Source organism: Vicugna pacos, chromosome 17, assembly GCF_048564905.1.
Source record: "Vicugna pacos chromosome 17, VicPac4, whole genome shotgun sequence".
Taxonomy (NCBI): domain Eukaryota; kingdom Metazoa; phylum Chordata; class Mammalia; order Artiodactyla; family Camelidae; genus Vicugna; species Vicugna pacos.
The window spans coordinates 32621406-32639436 of NC_133003.1; the positions used below are offsets into that span (position 1 = coordinate 32621406).

The 18031-nt window shown below is 42.7% G+C and overlaps 1 protein-coding gene across 1 annotated transcript in view; it reads left to right on the top strand.

The window, feature by feature from the left end:
* The window catches only part of SYNPR (synaptoporin), a 269408-nt gene that overhangs the window by 213710 nt on the left and 37667 nt on the right, over positions 1 to 18031 (top strand). Inside the window, exon 4 of the mRNA XM_006196463.4 lies at positions 13435 to 13633. Within this exon, the coding sequence (XP_006196525.1) occupies positions 13435 to 13633 (199 nt within the window). The remainder of the gene's footprint in view (positions 1 to 13434; positions 13634 to 18031) is intronic.

Below are 18031 nucleotides of genomic sequence, written 5' to 3' on the forward strand. Positions count from 1 at the left end.
ATAATTGCACTGTACATTTGCGAGAGAATGAGATTGAAAATTACAAGTAACATCTTAGTATCATTGTGAGAACAGTTTTGATCTCATGAACCCCCTGGAAGCATTTAATATATCCTCAGGGGTCTTTGAACCACAGTGTGAGGAGTTCTGATCTACAGTTTTCAGGAACATTAAGTATTTCCAGGGAGCTACACGAGAATGTTGAATATCAAATTACTTGAAAGACTTATTTGTAGCAGATGTTCGCATGGTTTAGGCCTTTATTTCTAATTATCAGGGGAAGAAGCTGGATTCAGCTTCCATTTAAACATTCTGTGAATCAAGAAAAAGAAATAGTAGAAGGGTTTTTTCATTTTATTTTGTTGGAAATCTTTCCAATGATTAAATACTATTTTCCTTCTTAAGACTTTTTGGACCCTTCAGTGAACAGATGGGTGTCACTGGCCACCATGAAAAATTCAGTCTTTCCAGTAAAATCCTTCCAGTCGAATTCCACTAGAATCCTAGACGCTGTATAACAACGGTCTTTCCTGGAAGACTGGCCCAAAGTGGGGTGACTTATTTGGAGACAGAAGTTCAGGAGACTGACTCGGATAAGCAGGAAGGGATTAAGCTGGACATGGTGATTGACTGCCTGAGACCACACCCATGTGTGTGGACTAGAATGGGCGGCGGAAGGAAGCCATCTCTTCCCTTGTCCTGGGCAGCGTGAAGGACAAAGTGTCATTGTCAATGTTAGCTGCAAAGGCACCACGTCAGCCCCAAAGAATTCTTTATCCACGGCAAAACGGGGTGGCCCTGAGGGTCTCTACATCCATTCCCACAAGAACTAAGTACTAAATATGCAAGAAAGCCATTTCCCTTGAGCAAGATGATCATTTTGCTGAAAGATGGGTTTTTCTCTTCTGAAATATTTCCAGTGTATTAGCTGCACTGGGCCGAGCCCTGTAGCACTATCCAACACACGCACACGCGCACACACACTCATCTACATTCTTACTGGCCTTCAAACTGAGAAGCATCTTCAACCTCAGACACTTGTGGCAAAACAGCTGTGGTAAAATCTCCTTGACAGTTTCGGGTTAATTGATTATTTGGCAAATTGGGTTTTCAGCCAATTATTTTTTTCTTTTTTGAGATTTAGCCAAGTCCTCACTTTTGTAAACCTGAAGATCAACTTTTGGGGGACAATTCCTGATATTTCATCAGTTTCCACTCCCGGGTTCCTCCAGCCCTACTGCCCTCATCTTCCATCTGAGCCCCCCTGTGGCTCCAGGGAAGTGAATTCTGTCCTCCCCCCACTGCAGGTAAACAGGGAACTGGCTCAGAGGAGCCCCTGGGAACAGCTGAGGAAACATCCAGTCTGCTGGAGAGGCGTAACGCATGCGTAGGGGAGGCAAGATGCGACTGCAGAGAAGGCTCTCTAGACAGACCAGGTCTTAGACTACAAGGAGGGGAGAGGAGGAAGCCAGCTCATTCCTTTTATGGAACTGTCTCAGCCTCGGTCTCCTCATCGGTCAAATAGGGGTAATGATGATTATGCCTCTCAGGTCCCTGGTAAAAAGCAAAGGAAATGTGGTATGTGAAGGACATAGCACAGTGGCTGGCACCAAGGCAGGGATCAGTACCTACTCACTATTATTGTTACATTATCATTATTAATGACAGAAGTGACTATGGCAATCCTGTTTCCATTTTCTAAAAGAAAACTGTGCCTCAAAGTACACACTTTCTCACCTCTAAGCCCAGAGCCCTCCCTTCCCCAGCTTCCCCTACCCACTGTACCCTCTTCACCCTCCAGGCTTCATTTAAACTTCACCTCCCCCAGGAAGCCTTCTCTGGTTGCCTAGACCCACTCAGGGCTCTTATAAACCCCTGAACTTAACCCTCTTCGCCATTTCCTGAAACAGATTGTTCAGTTACCTGCCTCTTCTTAGAACAAAGACTCTGAGAACAGAAACCATCTCCATAATGTTTCCTCTGGTATCCATAATCCCCAGCACAGTGTTCCACCCGGAGGAGATGGTTGGATGGAGAGATGAATGAGTGAGGCCTTAGGCCCAAAGCACGGTACTGAAGCCTGGTCCAGACCCTGGGCCAGAGCTGGTGCTCAGCTTTGTGGGTGTGACTTAGACACACAGGGTCTATGGAGGATGCCTGAGAAGGCCTGGAGGGGAGGGTCTTTGTTGGGCTTCCCCAGGGGCCTCCAAAACCCCTAGGGATGCCTGCCATTTTTGGCCTCTAGTCCTATGGCTCTTCCAACCTCCAGATATGGCCTTTCTGAGCCACTAGAGAGTTTCTTCCTTCTAGAAATTTCAGAGTAGCACCAAGTCCCCTAATTCAGGAGCAGAAAGCTTGAGTCATGCATCTTGCCCTATGTGACTTTGATCAAGTGCCTTCACCTCTCTGAGTCTTGGTTTCCTCTGAGAGAACAGGAGAAGCATCTCTTCCTACAAGTCTACAGGGGAGGAGCAGGGTCAGCTTCCAGACAGATGTCTTTTGTAGGAATCGAATAAGATTTATCCTTTCTCTCTCCACCCTTTCTCCTTCCCTCCTTCCCTCCCTTCCTCCCATCCCTCCTTTCTTCTCCATGTAACAAATATGTATTGGGTGTTTACTGGGAACCCGACTGGACCTGGTGCTCAGTAATAGAGAGGGAGTGAACAGAGACAGGACCCCTGCTTCCATGCCCCTGGGAGTCTAGTGGGAGAGACAGGCAAAGCACAGGCGTACAAAGGAGCAGGGAGCAGGGTAGCTTCAGACAGGTAGCAGGGCAATAAGCAAAGTAACTGAAAGCCATGATGTGGGATACTGTGAGAGAGAAGTCTAGGGGTGGGACACGTGCTTCAGACTAGGTGGTCCAGGGGAGCCTCGCAGAGGTGGTGACATTCGCGTTGAGACCCGAATGAAGAGATGAAGCTGACCATGGACAATATGGCGGCCAGTCCAGAGGCCCCGGTGGGCGGGGGTGGGAGTGGGTTCTAGGAAGAGAGAGTGGCAAGTGGGTGTGATGATGGCAGTCAGGTGGGCAAGAGCCAGCTGGTGTTGGTCCTTGGAGGACATGATGAGGGGTGTGGGTGTGGCCCTGAGTGCAAAGGGAAGCCTTGGAGGGGAGTTTTAGGCAGCGGGGGAGTGACATGCTCCAATTTATGGTTTTTAGATTTCTGGTTGCTGTGCGGAAAATGAATTCTTAGATGTCATGTTCCAAGTACAACTTGGAACAAAGTATGATTAATCCTCTGTTGCTGGCAAAGCATCGAAACATGGGTGACATTCTATTTGCTGACAGTAAAGAGCACTCCTTCCATCCCAAGCTGATAAATACGTTGAACAAATCATGTTTAGTTAACTAAGATGAACAGTGTTTCCTTGTGCCTTAGACTTTTTTTCCCCCAAAAAAAGATTTTGTGTGTTTATGATGATATTAACAACGGAAGGATTGGAAACTGACAATTCCATAGCCACTTGACAGGGCAATAGCTTTTCAGTGGTTTAAAGGAGATTGCATTTTGTACTATATGTATAAACGATTTCTGCTTATTTTATTACAATCTGGCAGATATATTGAATTTCCTACACAACGAGGATTCTGTTAGTTTCCCTATCCTGAACATTCAGCGAGGTCAGTTACTGTGTAAAGAATGAAATGACAACAGACAACAGCAGAAAATGACCAAATAATTGCTTAATCGGGTGGCTTTTTGACAGAGCAATATAGTAATAGAACATGCCATGTTTCCAGGTCTTGGAATTCTACTTTTTGAAAGCATTTGGATTTTAAAAATGAACTTTAGTAATTAGACTTACGCCTTGAATTTTTAATTTTGGAAACTGTTTGCAATTCACCTAATAATAGTAATTGCCTATGAACTGCCTAAAAACTGTAATTGCCAATTATATGCAAGCACTACAATAAATGCAATGTATTATCTTATGTGGGTGGGCCTCATCCAATCAGTTGAAGAAGGTCTGATGAGAAAGACTGAGGTTTCTTGTTTAAAAAAAGGAATTCTGCCTTCACATTGAAACACAGAAATTCTGGTTTTCCAGGGTTTGGACTCAAGACTATAACATCAACTCTCACCTGAGTGTCTAAGCCTGCTGGCTTGCCTTTGCATTTCAGAGTTGCCAGCCCCCACAATCACGTGAGCTAATTCCTTAAAATAGGTTCCTTAAATTCCTTAAAATATGTATCCTATTAGTTCTGTTTCCCTGGAGAACCCTGACTCATACACTCCTTTACCCAGCATTCCTGCTTCTAGAACTTTATTCAAAGAAAATTACCATACAGATATCCGAAGATACATGCTCAAGGCGCTGTTCTGACAGTTAAAGACCAGAAACAATCAAAACGTCCGTCATAGGGGACCACTAAGAAAATTATTGTGCCATGTGCAGTAATGCAGAATATTGTACACAGTATGCTAATTCATACATCCTGTAGGGTCTATTAAAAGAATAAGATAAATCTTCCTGAAAAGTAAGGTATTTCCTGGTCCTATGATTAGGTAATACACAGCAAATGAAAGATCCTGTTTAATTTCCATTTCTTAAGTTGTTAATACTGGGGATGAAATTGTGAAGAACCTTACCTTTTCTTCCTTTAAGCATTTCTGTATCGATTGAATTTTTGTTCATCGCGTATTTTGACTGTTAATGAGGCGAATCAATTTGCCCGAAATTCTAAACAAAAGGTCAGCGCAGACAGGTTTCTGCTGCCCCCTCCCATGCGACCTGTGTGTGTCCTGAATGTTATAAATATCTTTTAGTCCAACCCTTGAAACTGTTTATCCATGAAACATTTCTCTACTAACTAAATAAAATGGACAGGGACAGGCAGTTGTCTGGGCATTCAAGTATTAAAAAAAAAAAAAAAACCTCTGGGACTTTTTGTTTCATAATGCACTGGAGTACAATACCACAGTTCAGGGAAGACAAACAAGAAGGGAAAAAAAAAAAAGATTTTCCCTGAAATACACAGATAATGACCTCGTTATCTGTTTTAATTTGACCATGTAGAGGCAGTCTGAGTTCCCTATGACTCAAATTCTATTTGAAGAAACTAAAATTAATAAATCATAGCTTAGCGAGAATGGCAGTGCCTCTTTGCCTGTCATTATGTGGGTTTTATAGAGTTCTTCTGCTTCCAGTTCCTCTCCCAGCCATACGCTGGCTTCTACTGATCATTTCTGTTTAATCACTTCGGAGTCTGCCATTTTACTTGGAGATGTTTATCTGTGTAAATACAAACTTGTGGAGGGGGATGAAATTTGAAAAGATGCTTCTAGCATAATGCACTTTCAATAAATTGGATAAATCCCTCTGTGGCCGTTGGAGATGGCGCCCATGCACTGTGGGGAGGGCCAGTCGTCTCCCAGCCTTTCCCTCATGTGGACAAGCACAGTGCATTGTGCAGGACACAGTACTTTTTGCCGTCACCTTGATTGCCTTTTCCGGTGTCTAGCTAACTCAGTTCCCTCTGCCCGAAATGGATTATTACTCTCCTTAAAAAAAAAAATTCTTTCCTCATGGTAAAGTGAACAGCAGGAAAAGTAACAGAAAGTTCCTCCCATGGAAGCAGGAAGCTTTAGTACATATAATACATAATTGTATCAAGGAGAAATGGCCTTGTGTTTAAGAGCAGAAATACATACAGCATTTTGTCCTTCATTTCGTTTTTTTTTTTTTTTTTATTCTTTTAAGCAAATGTTTTTAGTGGATCCATGGCAGGCTGTCACTGCAGGCTTGGAGATGAAGCCGGTTTTGATTCAACCAAGGTTAGGACCAAAGGATCTGGAAAAGTAATTCTGGCTGTCTAAACAACACCATGTATGTAAAGATGAAGAGGCTGGAAGTCAGCTGTTAGGTCTAGCAGACAGGAGTGCAGGCACAACCTCCAGGTCCACTGACCTTCCTAGGGACACGCAGCATCATTAGAACCCACGAGGTGCTCCAGAAGGGTATCTATGAACGGGGTTGTTTTCTATTTCTGCTTTCTTTGTTGTTGCCTGCAGCCTAGTAATGATCCTTCTTGTCAACAGAGGCATTCCAGGTAAACTGATCCTTGTCACCTTCAGGTCAGTGAGTCCTATATCTCAGACAGACTCTCTCCATCCTCCTGTACAAGACGAGGAATTCAAACTTAGGCACATGCTGGAGCCTTCTCTCAGTCCTCACGGCACCCAGCATGTTCCCCAAGACTGTTCTCAGTCCCCACCTTGTCCCCATGTCTGCCTTCTCCACCCCAAACAGATCCTATAGCTGAGGCTCTCTGAAGTCAGACTCTCCCCAGATTTTGACCACAGCACAAAACTGTGCCTTATGAGGTGTTGATGGCATAAAAGAAACCTTGCTCTAATCGATGTGTGAGTCTTGAGAACCAGTGTGAAATCACCCGTGAGCCAGAGGAGCGTGGAACAAGTCATCACAGACCCCACACATTCATCCCACGACCACTGTCCTGATGAGAAATGACCAGAAGGGGTGAGAGAGGGAGACAGTGGGCCGCAGGAAGGCCCTCAGAAAGGCAGCCGTGCTAGGGGATGCTGGGGGACGTCCGTAAATATGTGAGTGAGAACAACAATGAATAGTGCTCTGTTTTTTTCACGTGGGCGGGTAAGAGTGAAAGCTTTGGGGTCAGAGAGACTGTTGTTTCGAGCCCCTTGTTTCAGTAAGTGGCTCAACCGCTCTGCTCCTCACTTCCCTCACCCCTAAAATAAGGGAAGTCGTACCCACTTTATCAAGTTTGAAGGTCGAGGGGAGGTGATAAATGAAAGCATCTGGCTTGGTGTCTGGCCTAGTCTGGGCTCCGTAACCTTGTCAGTTGGTGATTGGCGTCCAGTGGTGGTGGAGGTGGGGTCACTGTCACCATCCTAAATGGCCCCACCAAACGCCAGGGAGATGACAGTCTGAGGGGACTGGCCTTTTCCAGCTCCCGGGTAACCTCCACCCCTTTCTTCACAAAGCATTGCCTTCCATCCTGGCTTCCTGGGTGACTGGCACCCGGCGCTCCATAGATCCCTCCTGAGTGAATGCAGGACTTGAGAGTAGCGGGGAATTCAGTTGTTGGGAAAACTTAGAAAAGGAATCTGGGTCATCAATTTGAAAAGAACTGGGGAGGAGGGTATAGCTCAGTGGTAGAGCACATGCTTAGTATGCACGAGGTCCTGGGTTCAATCCCCAGTACCTCTCCTCAAAAAAAACAAAACAGTTAAAAGATACTTAGAACTGGGGATCAGATAGCCTGGGTTCTGAGTTTGCCTCTTCTCTGTACCGACTGGGTGATCTTTGATGACTCTCGAGATGGCAGAGCTCCGCCTTCCTCATCTGTAAAATGCAGAAGGTTGCTGCGGCGGGAGACATGAGATGTAATGTGTGAAAGTATGTGTAAACTCCTAGGATCTTGCAGTGATTTCTGTTGTGACTCACACAGGCTGAGCAAGTAGGGGCGTGTGTGAATGTGTAAATGCACACTCAAATACACTTATTATATGCACACGACTGTCTTGCACTGAACCACCCTTAGGTTAGGAGCTTTAGTCCTCCTTTCTTCCACACCTGCTGAAAGACACTGCCAACAACTTCCCAAGGCTTATTACCAGATGCCCTTAATGGTACAGCGCTATCCAGAGATGACCCCGTGCTGTCCTTTCCTCACCGTCCATAAAGAACCAAGCGCGCTATGATGATCACAACGTGAGACAGTCAGGTTCACTGGCGCTCTGCTCGCTTCTAAAGCAAATGTTAGAATAACCCACGGCCAAATTTGGCAACTAGGAAGTTTTAATGACTTCCTGTTGGCTGGTCTACAGGGATTCAGCTCTGTCATTGCTGGGTACCTTGTCGGATGCCTAATCCACATGCTTCAAAGTGGAAGCAGAACGAATGTTGGTTTAGAGTCTTAATCTGTATAAACTATCATATCGGTCTACTGTTAGGTTAGATGGCATGGGAGAGCTGGCTTAGTCATTTTCATGCAGACATCCAGCTGGAAATCTAAGGAGGTTGTAACTTTTTTAAAACATTGAAGTATAGTCTATTTACAATGTTGTGTTAGGTTTCTGGTGTAGAGCATAGTGATTTGGTTATACATGTGTGTCTGTATGTATATATATATGTGTATATATGTATATATATGTTCCTTTTCATATTCTTTTTCATTATAGGTTATTACAAGATACTGAGTATAGTTCCCTGTGCTACACAGTAGGACCTTGTTATTTATCTATTTTATATGTGCATGTGCAAATCCCAAACCCCCAGTTCTTATCCCTCCCCCTGACTTTCCCCTTTGGTAACTATAAGTTTGTTTTCTACGTCTGTGAGTCTGGCACTGTTACTTTCGAAGCAGAAGCAGGAATGTGCCATAATTACCAGTATTGCTCCTTCTGATCTGTTTGCATTCAAGACTCACCTCCACCCTCCACTACCCACCTGACCTCCCTCTGGCAAGCCCACTGCCTCCAGCCTTAGTTTCCTCATCTGTATAATGGCGATAATGCTAGCACCTGTGCAAGAAGGTTGTTATGAGCCTCAACTGAGACACACGTCAGTAAAGAAGCTAGCACAGTGTCTGGAGGTTGCAAATGTTGGTGGGTTGTTGTCATAAGTATTTTCATTAATAAAGCAGCAGCAACTTGCTTAATTTTTTTTTTCAAGACCTCCAAACAGAACTTAACACTGTGGGTATCCAGCAGCTCCTCTAGTTCAACTGAAGCAGGAGCTGAATGTTTAAAAGGCTGTTTTTAAGTGTTGGTAAAAATTTAAAAAGAGAAAGAAAAAAAACCTGCTCTAACATGGAGGGGTTTTTGTAGACAGACACAATGCAGTAAATCCCAAAGAAATTCAGTCCCCCCTTGATTGAGTCAGGCCAGCCGAGGATGGAATTATACATCTAAAATCAACAAATTGGATTTGGTCCTTTTGCGGGCTCAGCAGTTGCTCCCTGACTGGTTCCTCACAAGATCAGAGGCAGTCCTGACCAACTTCCAGATTCCATCACCTAACACACTGTATCTGTACAGAACAGTTTCCCCCTTGTTTAGGTTCTAAATGAATGATATTTGCTTCCAAAGTTACCATAGCTGCTAAATGCACGCTGACTATAAAATCTCTCCCTCCAAGATAAAACATCTATATGTAGCTGCTGCCTAGAAGAGCCTTTCTAGTACAATGTATATATTTAGCAGTATATAGCACTGCATAGCATTCAAGATGCTCAGTGCTGTGAACAATTATGCTCAGACTATTTTGTGCTGACATGCTCTTCCTTTATAAACGATCCCTACTCCTTTCCACGGAAGAGGCACCAGCCTAGAGCTTCACTTCCATTTCCTCTCTTGCTCCTGATTTTACCCCATGTGGCTCGAGGGCTCGATACGAAGCTATAGATCATTGGTATTAATAAGCGCAGCAGATTTGTTAGTTATTTTATTTTTTGTCTTGTGCCGATGAACACTATTAACGCTTTACTGTAAATCAATACAGTAAATTAGCAACGAGGAAAATGTTGATATTCAGCTGTTTGCGTAGAAGAAAATTATTTTATTCTCCCTCTCCCTGCTGCTCTCACTGGAGACAAAAATCGCAGACCAAGGAAGTCTGTGCGTGTTAGCCAAGGAAGCTGGCGTGTTGGAAGCACCGCTGATCCTGACACCCAGGAAGCAAGTGTGCATGTTTCTAAATAGTAGCAACAGATGACACGGCCCTGCCTGTTATTTTTGGTTTACATATTGTTTAAGAAAATCTTTCCGATCTTTGTCTTCAAATAAAGATCCACTCCTGGGTATTTATCCAAAGAAAACAAAACAGCCACTAAGTAGAAAAGATACATGCATCCCATGTTCACTGTGTCATTATTTACAACAGCCCAGATACGGAAGCAGCCTAAGTGCCCACCAGTAGATGAAAGGATGAAGAAGATGTGGTGTATATATACGGTGGAATGTTAGCCACAAAAAGGAATGAAATCTTGCCATTTTTGACAACATGGATGAACCTAGTGTGCATTATGCTTAGTGCAATGAGTTGGACAGAGAAAGACAAATACTGTGTGACTTCACTCGTATGTGGAATCTAAAAAATAAAACAAATGATCAAGTGTAACAAAACAGAAACAATTATAGATACAGAGAACAAACAGGTGATTGCCAGAAGGGAAGAGGGTGGGGAGAGGAGAGAAATAGTTGAGGGTGATTAAGAGAAACACTCAGTTGCAGAATAACTGAGGGATGGGTATGAAATGTACAGTGTGGGGAATATAGTCAATGCCTATGTCATGTCTTTGTATGGTAACATCATAACTAGACTTACCACGATGGTCATCTTGGAATGTATAGAAATATCAAATCACTATGTTGTGCAACGGAAACTAACCTAGCGTTGTAGGTCAATTATACTTCAAAAACAAACAAACAAAATCATAGAAGAAAAGATCAGATTGGGGGTTTCCAGGAGGGGGAGGGGGAATTGGATGAAGACATTCAAAAGTTACAAATTTCCAGCTGTAAGATAAATACGTACGAGGGATGTATTGTACCACACGAAAAACATAACATATTATATGTTATATATGGAAGTTGTTAAGAGAGTGAAAAGGCAAAGACCCAAAGCTACGATGAGGCCCTGCAGTGAAGGTCCCTGGCCTCTTCTCCCATCTCATCCTTCATCACTCATCCCTTTTCCTGCCATCTTCCAGCCCCCAAGCTATCTTTCATCTTCTCCCATATGCTACACTGCTTGTCTCTGCAGGATCTTGGTACATGCTCTTTTATACCTGTTTTTAACAGCTTTTTGAAATATAATTCACATACAGTACTATTCATTCATTTTAAATGTACTATTGGATGGCTTTTAATATATTCACAGAGTGTGCACCCGTCACCACAGTCAATTCTAGAACATTTGCGTTACCCCAGAAGGAAATCCTGTACCACTTAGCCATCATCCCCAATCCACCCCCATCAGCACCAGGCAAACACTAACCTACTTTTTGTCTCCATAAATGTGCCTATTCTGAACATCGCATATACATAGACTCACACAACGTGTGGCCCTTTGTGATGAGCTTCTTTCACTTAGCGTCACATTTTCAACACTCGTCCATGCTGTAACATGATCCAGCACTTCATTCCTTCTTATTGACGAATAATATTCCATCCCCTGGATATACCACGTCTCATGCGTCCGTTCATCAGCTGACAGATGTTTGGGTTGCTTCCACTTTTTGGGTTCTAATGAGTAACCCTTGATGTGAACAATCTTGTACAAGCTTTTATGCAGTGAAATGTTATCTTTTCTCTTGGACATGCATCTATAATTAGAGTTGGTGGATCATATGATAACTCTATGTTTCACTATTCGAAGAATGGCCAGGCTCTGCTCCAAAGTAGCTGTACCCATTTTATGTTTCCACCAACAATATATGAATGTTCCCGTTTTTCTCATTGAAACTTACTGTTCCAGTTTCATTTTGTTAGTCCAGTCTAATCTCACTAACTCTTGTTATTCCAGTCTTATAATCCTTCTGATTCTAGCCATCCTAGTGGCTGTGAAATCATTTTTCATTGTGCTTTTCTTCATAACTGCTGATCTGGATAATTTCTACCCATTTTTAAGTGGCAGCTTAAAAATCACTCCCATGAGGAATCTTACCTTGACCACCCCACCCCCAGACTAGCCTGAGGCTCCTCCTAGAAAATCTCTTTTCCTTCTAATCTTTAAGTTCATTATGGGCAGAGATCAGCACCTCTATCTTTGTTCCCCACTTTACCCCCAGAATCTAGTCACTGTGTGAACGACAGAGCTTCTTGTTAAAAATGTGTTGAACAGATGACACATTGTAAGTGAGACCAAAAAAAAGGTACATTATTTGAAAATCACTTTAGAATATCAAAATAATTGGCATGATTACCTTTTAAATCTATTTCATTTTTCAGCATGCCCACAGGCCAACCTATTAAAAAATATTGTAATATCTCTGGCAGTGGGACGAGAGGATCTCTACAGTATAATCATGATGAATGCCCCCTATTTTCCTGAATGTTACCGAAACTGTACACTTTTCTGGTTGACTAGAAACAGGAGGAGTCTCAGTATACACAAGCAAAATCAGGTGGACTATGTAAACAGCGTTCTCAAGTCAAGCAGTAATTTTAAAAGAATAGGTTTCTGAGAAGGAAGGAACTTACTTACAGGGCTGCTGTGAGCATTAAATAAAACAATGTCTGGCACATAAACGCACCAATATGTCAGTTGCAATTGGCATTACTGTTTTACCGTTTTGTTATTACCTAAATTGTGAGAGAATGTGCCCCACAAATCCGTTTTAAAGGAATCAAGTTTTGCTTAGTAAGAGAAATACTTCTTAAGCATAAGTTGGGACTTTATCAGGTTCATCAAAGGCTTTGTCATCATTATTACTTTTGTAGGTAATTTTCCAGGTGGCCCTTTACTGGTATCGCTAAACCTTATTCATGTCTATTTCTGCGTGCCTCCCTCATACCCAAGGAATAATTTAGTCATCTCTGAAGAAGCAGAATTTTGGCTTCTGTGTTGAATTACAGATCACCACCCAGTTCACAGTGTGAGCTATCATACTGGGTGTAACACATTTTCCTTAGACGTTATTTATTGAGCAGGAAATATTGCCCTTTAAAGTCTTAACTTGTTTTCTATTAAGTAATACATTGAACCTCAGTGCTGTCCTGATAGAATTTATCCTCTAAAATAGAAATTCTAAAAGCTCAATCAGGTTAGGGTTTATCAGTCATCTTTTACAGAATCAAGAGTGTACACTTATCCAGGTCCTATTTACTGAGTGCCTGACAAGTGGAGATAGGAAAAAAAAAAACTAATTAAATACATTACTAAGGCCGTGTGGCTGGTGATGAGAGCTGTGAGTGACGGTGAGCAGGGTGATGAGGTAGAAATGTCTAAGGGAAAGGAGCTATTTTAGATTAACAGTCAGGGAAAGTCTCTTCCAGGAGATGACGTTTGAGCTGTCACCTGAAGGCCACGAAGGAGCCGGTCATGGGCGATGTCAGGAGACAGAGTGACTAAGGAAAAGGGAACAGCCAGCGAAAAGGCCCTGGACCTGGTAGGAGACCTGATGGGTCACGTTTAGGAGTCAGGATCTGAGTCCAAGTATGATGAGAAAGCACTGGAGAATTTAAGCGGAGAGATGTGGTCTAATCCTCCATCATTTCAGGTTCCCTTTCCCCTTCTCCCCTCTCTCTAAGGTGACTAGCTGTGGTGGAACCCAGTGGAATGATGCGTAATTGCAGTGTCCCCGTCCACGACACCAACTCCAATCCCTGTAATTTCGCTTAGCAAGCTTGTCCCAGAGACACACCACAAAGGTCCCAAATCACATCTCACCTATGGCATCAAGTTTTCTCTCCGCAGCATTAAAGCGTCTCCTCTCTGGTACCTCAGGTTACACCAGGTGACGTTTGAGGTGCCCACCTGCGAGGGGAAGGAGCGGCAGAAGGTGGCCCTGATCGGCGACTCCTCGTCTTCGGCCGAGTTCTTCGTCACCGTGGCTGTCTTCGCCTTCCTCTACTCCTTGGCCGCCACCGTCGTTTACATTTTCTTCCAGAACAAGTATCGAGAAAACAACCGGGGTCCTCTCATTGTAAGTGGCTTGTTTCATTTATCGTTTTTTTTTTTTTTCCTTTCCTGTCCCATTTAATTTCATTTTCCAATGCTTGAAGGACGTTGGAGTTACCCAAGCCCTCAGGGCAGTTATTTTAAAGGCAACCACTTTTTTTTTTTTTCCATTCAGATCTCTTAAATCTAAAACGAAAACATGACGCCTGTCATTCTTTTGTGCCCCTGTGTGGGAGAAGTATTGTGAGAGTCGCTAGAAACACCGCTGAAATAAATGGCTGGCAATCTCATGAGATCAAGGAAAGAGCCGTGAGGCTTGCTGAAGATTTATTTATAATTCCAGTATTACGGATTGAGTGGACCACTTTTTCTCCCTGGTTGTTTAGACAATGTGGCTTGTGCTCATTTGAAATGTGTTATGCCTTTAGTATATGGTAGACTGGTCATCGAATGGTTTAGTTTGAAGATGGAGTTCTCTGTCTCTGAATCTCTCGCTCTCTCTCTGTCTCTTTTTACCAACATCGCACCCCTCTTTCTTTTTCTTTATTCAGTGGTTCAAGGACTTGCCTGGGCGAAATCAGTCTAGCCCAGCAGGTTCAAGGAGGGACACACACACACCTAGGGGGACACGACAGTTCTCAGAGGGGCATGTGGGAGCAGATAATTTTAAGGAAATTTTACATTTCTCAACCTTCGCATGTACATTTGCCTAAAATTTGTCTTCCTGAGAATGCCCTGCTTCTGAAAATATCCTGCTGCCTCCTTGATCACCTACACCCACGTTATAAAAGAAAAGCATCCTTCTTTTCCATCCCAAGTATCGCTGCTACAGAGTACATTGCTAGGATGCAGAACCTTTGAAGGACTGGAAAAGAACGACCACTTGAAATAGGGGTGTTGACGTAAGTGAGTGATTCAAATGCCTCGGTAATGTTCCCTTTTGCACTGAAGGAGGTTTCCACTTTTTTCCATTCAATAAAATAGAAAGTTCTAATCTACTGGTCAGCTGATAGATCACTGACAAATCACTTTTGATGACAGATCACTGTGTGGTCTGGGACAAATTACTCAGAAGGAATTCAGAGAAATTAATGGCATCACTGTAGCCAGACTGTATCCATTCTCATCTACTCATTTATGTGAGTAAGCCCTCTCAACACATGTACAAAACAAAAAATGGGAATAGAATTTATGCTGAATCATATCCTTTAGAAGTAAATAATATCTGTTCCTTGAAAATACATAAGGGAAGAAAAACAGTCCCATACATTTCTAGTAAAATTTTACTTTTTAAATTAAATAATTATTAGCATTTATAATGCATTTATATTGTTTTGGACAACTGGGTATTACTAATATTTGTAATGATCCCCTAACCCAAAAGAAATCTTTGATACTTAGATACTTAAAGCACTAGGGTCATAGGTAATTAAAAGGTCATTTAAGTTTATGTGCGTATTTTTGTTGCAAAGAAGTATAGTAAGGTGACCGATAAAATGTTTTCCAGTATAAAAAATTTTATATGAGGCTATAATTCAGTGAGGGAAGTATAATGGAAGTACAGGTTCAAAAGGAACATGTCAAGTTTTCAACTGTCAAAGGGGAATTCGGTTATTAATTTTTAAATGGATAATAGTGTCACTGATTCCATTGGATTCATCTAAAAATGGACACAATGGGGTATATTTTTAAATATGAATACTTGTGCTGGATTCTTTGCAACCGTTTAGACCTTTAATAAAAACAAAGTTAGACAATGTCAGCTTTATACAAGTAGGAACCGTTGTTCCAAAATTTTTTAGGGAGCATGTAAGGGAAATAAACTTTACAGATCTCTAATCTAATCCATGTGTTATAGAGACCAGAGCCTTAAAATAAACACGTTTTGAAGGGTAATGGGGAGAAATCCCTGTTTGTCAGACTTCATGATTAAGTTCGAAGGGACTGGGAAAGGTAAGTTTTGTAGCACATCAGTATGTTACAGTGGAAAAGAGGAAGTCAGCACAACTTGAACCTTTGGACAGATGTCTTTTTTGTTTCCTTCTTCCCAGTTGGAGCGTCTAGTCTTAATGGTTTTAAAATATCTTTGACAGAGTCACCTACCTTGGGCTCGTCCCTCCCGTGATGTGCAGATAGATACACCAGAGATAGGTAGGTAGATAGATAGATAGATAGATAGATAGATAGATAGACAGACAGACAGATAGATAAAACCAACATGCATGCATTCATTCCTGGAGACACAGAGACACTCTCATGAAATTCCAAAGTCTGAGAAGATACTCTGACTTCCAGAGAGAAGAGGTTGGTACACCTCATTTGCCCATAAAGTGGGAAAAGATCTATTTTGTTCTGTAAAACTACCTTCTCCTTCATACGAAGCACTCCTGTGAAGCCGCGCTGTTTCATCTCTGTGTAAATAGTCTTTCCCATCGAGCAGGACGTAATGAAATCCTGAACTGTGTACTACACTGGGTAGGTTTTGTTTTATTACATCGTGGAAGAAGGGGAGGGGTGGGGGAGATCATTTCAGTAATAAAAAAAGAGAAGGCTCCTAGGTGAAACTTCGGTGATATTAAAAAACTGACGCGCTCATTACTTAGCAGATGGAAGTTAATTTCAAGGTGAGCCCGGAGCCTAAGAGTCACAGAGCAGAATGGATGTAGAGGGTCAGCGCGAAGCTATCTATGGTGGCGGCAGAGGGCAAACCTCACCAGCTCTAATCCTACCATGATGGGGTGGGGACTGGGGAAGGAGGGGTGGGGTCTTAGACCCACCCTTAATTGTGAGTTAGCAGGTTAAAGCAAATCCACCATGTGAGCAAGGTCTCAAGAAGGTGGTTCGTACCTAAAACAATTCCACACACTGTGTCAACCGTCATCGTATGTTTTTTTGTTCAGAAAGATGACTCCTGATCATGATTTGTTCTCTCTGTTCTTGTTACCAACTATCCCTCTGCTGTTGCTTTGTTTTTAGGAAGACGCACACTCTCCCCTTTATTCTGTAGTTCAGGATTGCTCTCTCATCCTCTGGGACCTGACATTGCACGTCATGCAGAAATAAGATCGATGTGCAGGAGAGTGACGGGGATGGTAATGGCGTTGACAGTAATAACAACAGTGACACCTGCTGATCTTGATTGAGTTTTTACTGTGTGTCGAACTGATTTAATACAACAACCCTAGCTTGTGTGACAGTTCACATTTAGAGACGAGGAAGGGGAGGCTCGGAGGAATTACCCAACTCTCCCAGATCACATCACTAATAGTCCGAGGGTAGAGGTGGAACCCAGGTCTCTCCAGATCTAGGGCCCAAGGTTATAACCACCATGCATGACGGTCCAAAATCCTGATCGGCCATGGGCGACAAATGCAGAGGGGCATAAGGGGGTAAGACGAATTGGCTTATACACCTAGGCAGCTCCTATTGTTTTCTTGCTCTGGTTATAAAAAAACCAAACCCTAGAACCCTAGACTTTTCTGCTGGTTTGACTGTTGGAGAGGTTGTTCTTGTTCTTCGTTTTTTGGTTTTTTGTGTTTTTGAATTTGCCTTCAGGATCCATTTGGAGTTAGAGAGTGGGTGCCGGGAACCTTTGATGCTGGAGGATCTGGAGAATCCTGCTGTTTATCTCTACTGTGCATGGAGGGTGTCAGGGACAAAATACAAGCTTTACAAATGCCCCAAGATCAATGGCTGTTACGAATCAGAGCTCACCGGGACTGAGTCCCATACACTTGCAAGTAGTTGTGAGCAATTTCAGGCCGACTGGAGCCAAGTTTATCAATGTCCGTGTTTTAAGATACCTTTCTCTACCGAATATGCTTGACAAGATTGTACACCTTTAAGTAAAAACGAGAAGCTGAATGTCTTTCGAAGTCGCGTAATGGTTAACGATGCTGAATGACCCAGTAGCGAGAAAATCAGGCCAAAAGAGTCAGCCAGCTACTGTACGTCCCTGCAGTAAGTGTGCCAATGAATAATATCACTCTCAGAAAGCAGGAACGGCCACCTGAATGGCGCGTGATTGTGGAACTGAAATGTCACATCTGGTTATATCATTTTGTCATGTTCCTTAGAATACAGTTTTAAAGCCAGTCTCCTGCCTAGATTCCTGAGACAGGATGTTCTGAGCCATTTTCAGATCTCATGTCAAACAGTGACAATGTGAGGCGTTAGGGTTTTTTTTTTTTATATTAATGTAAAGTAGGTTAAAAAAATAACTTACCTTACAGGGCTGACAAAGCGCTCTAAGAATGAGTAGCTGATACACACCATCCCACATTTTGGTGAATCCTTGTCACGAGAGATTTGGTTTCCAGTAAGTACTCTAAATGTTAAGGAGCATCAATATGCACCTTAAGATTTTATGGGAAAGGAAGGAGCCGTGTTGTTCAAACTCCCTTGCTCCCACAAAGGAGACCAG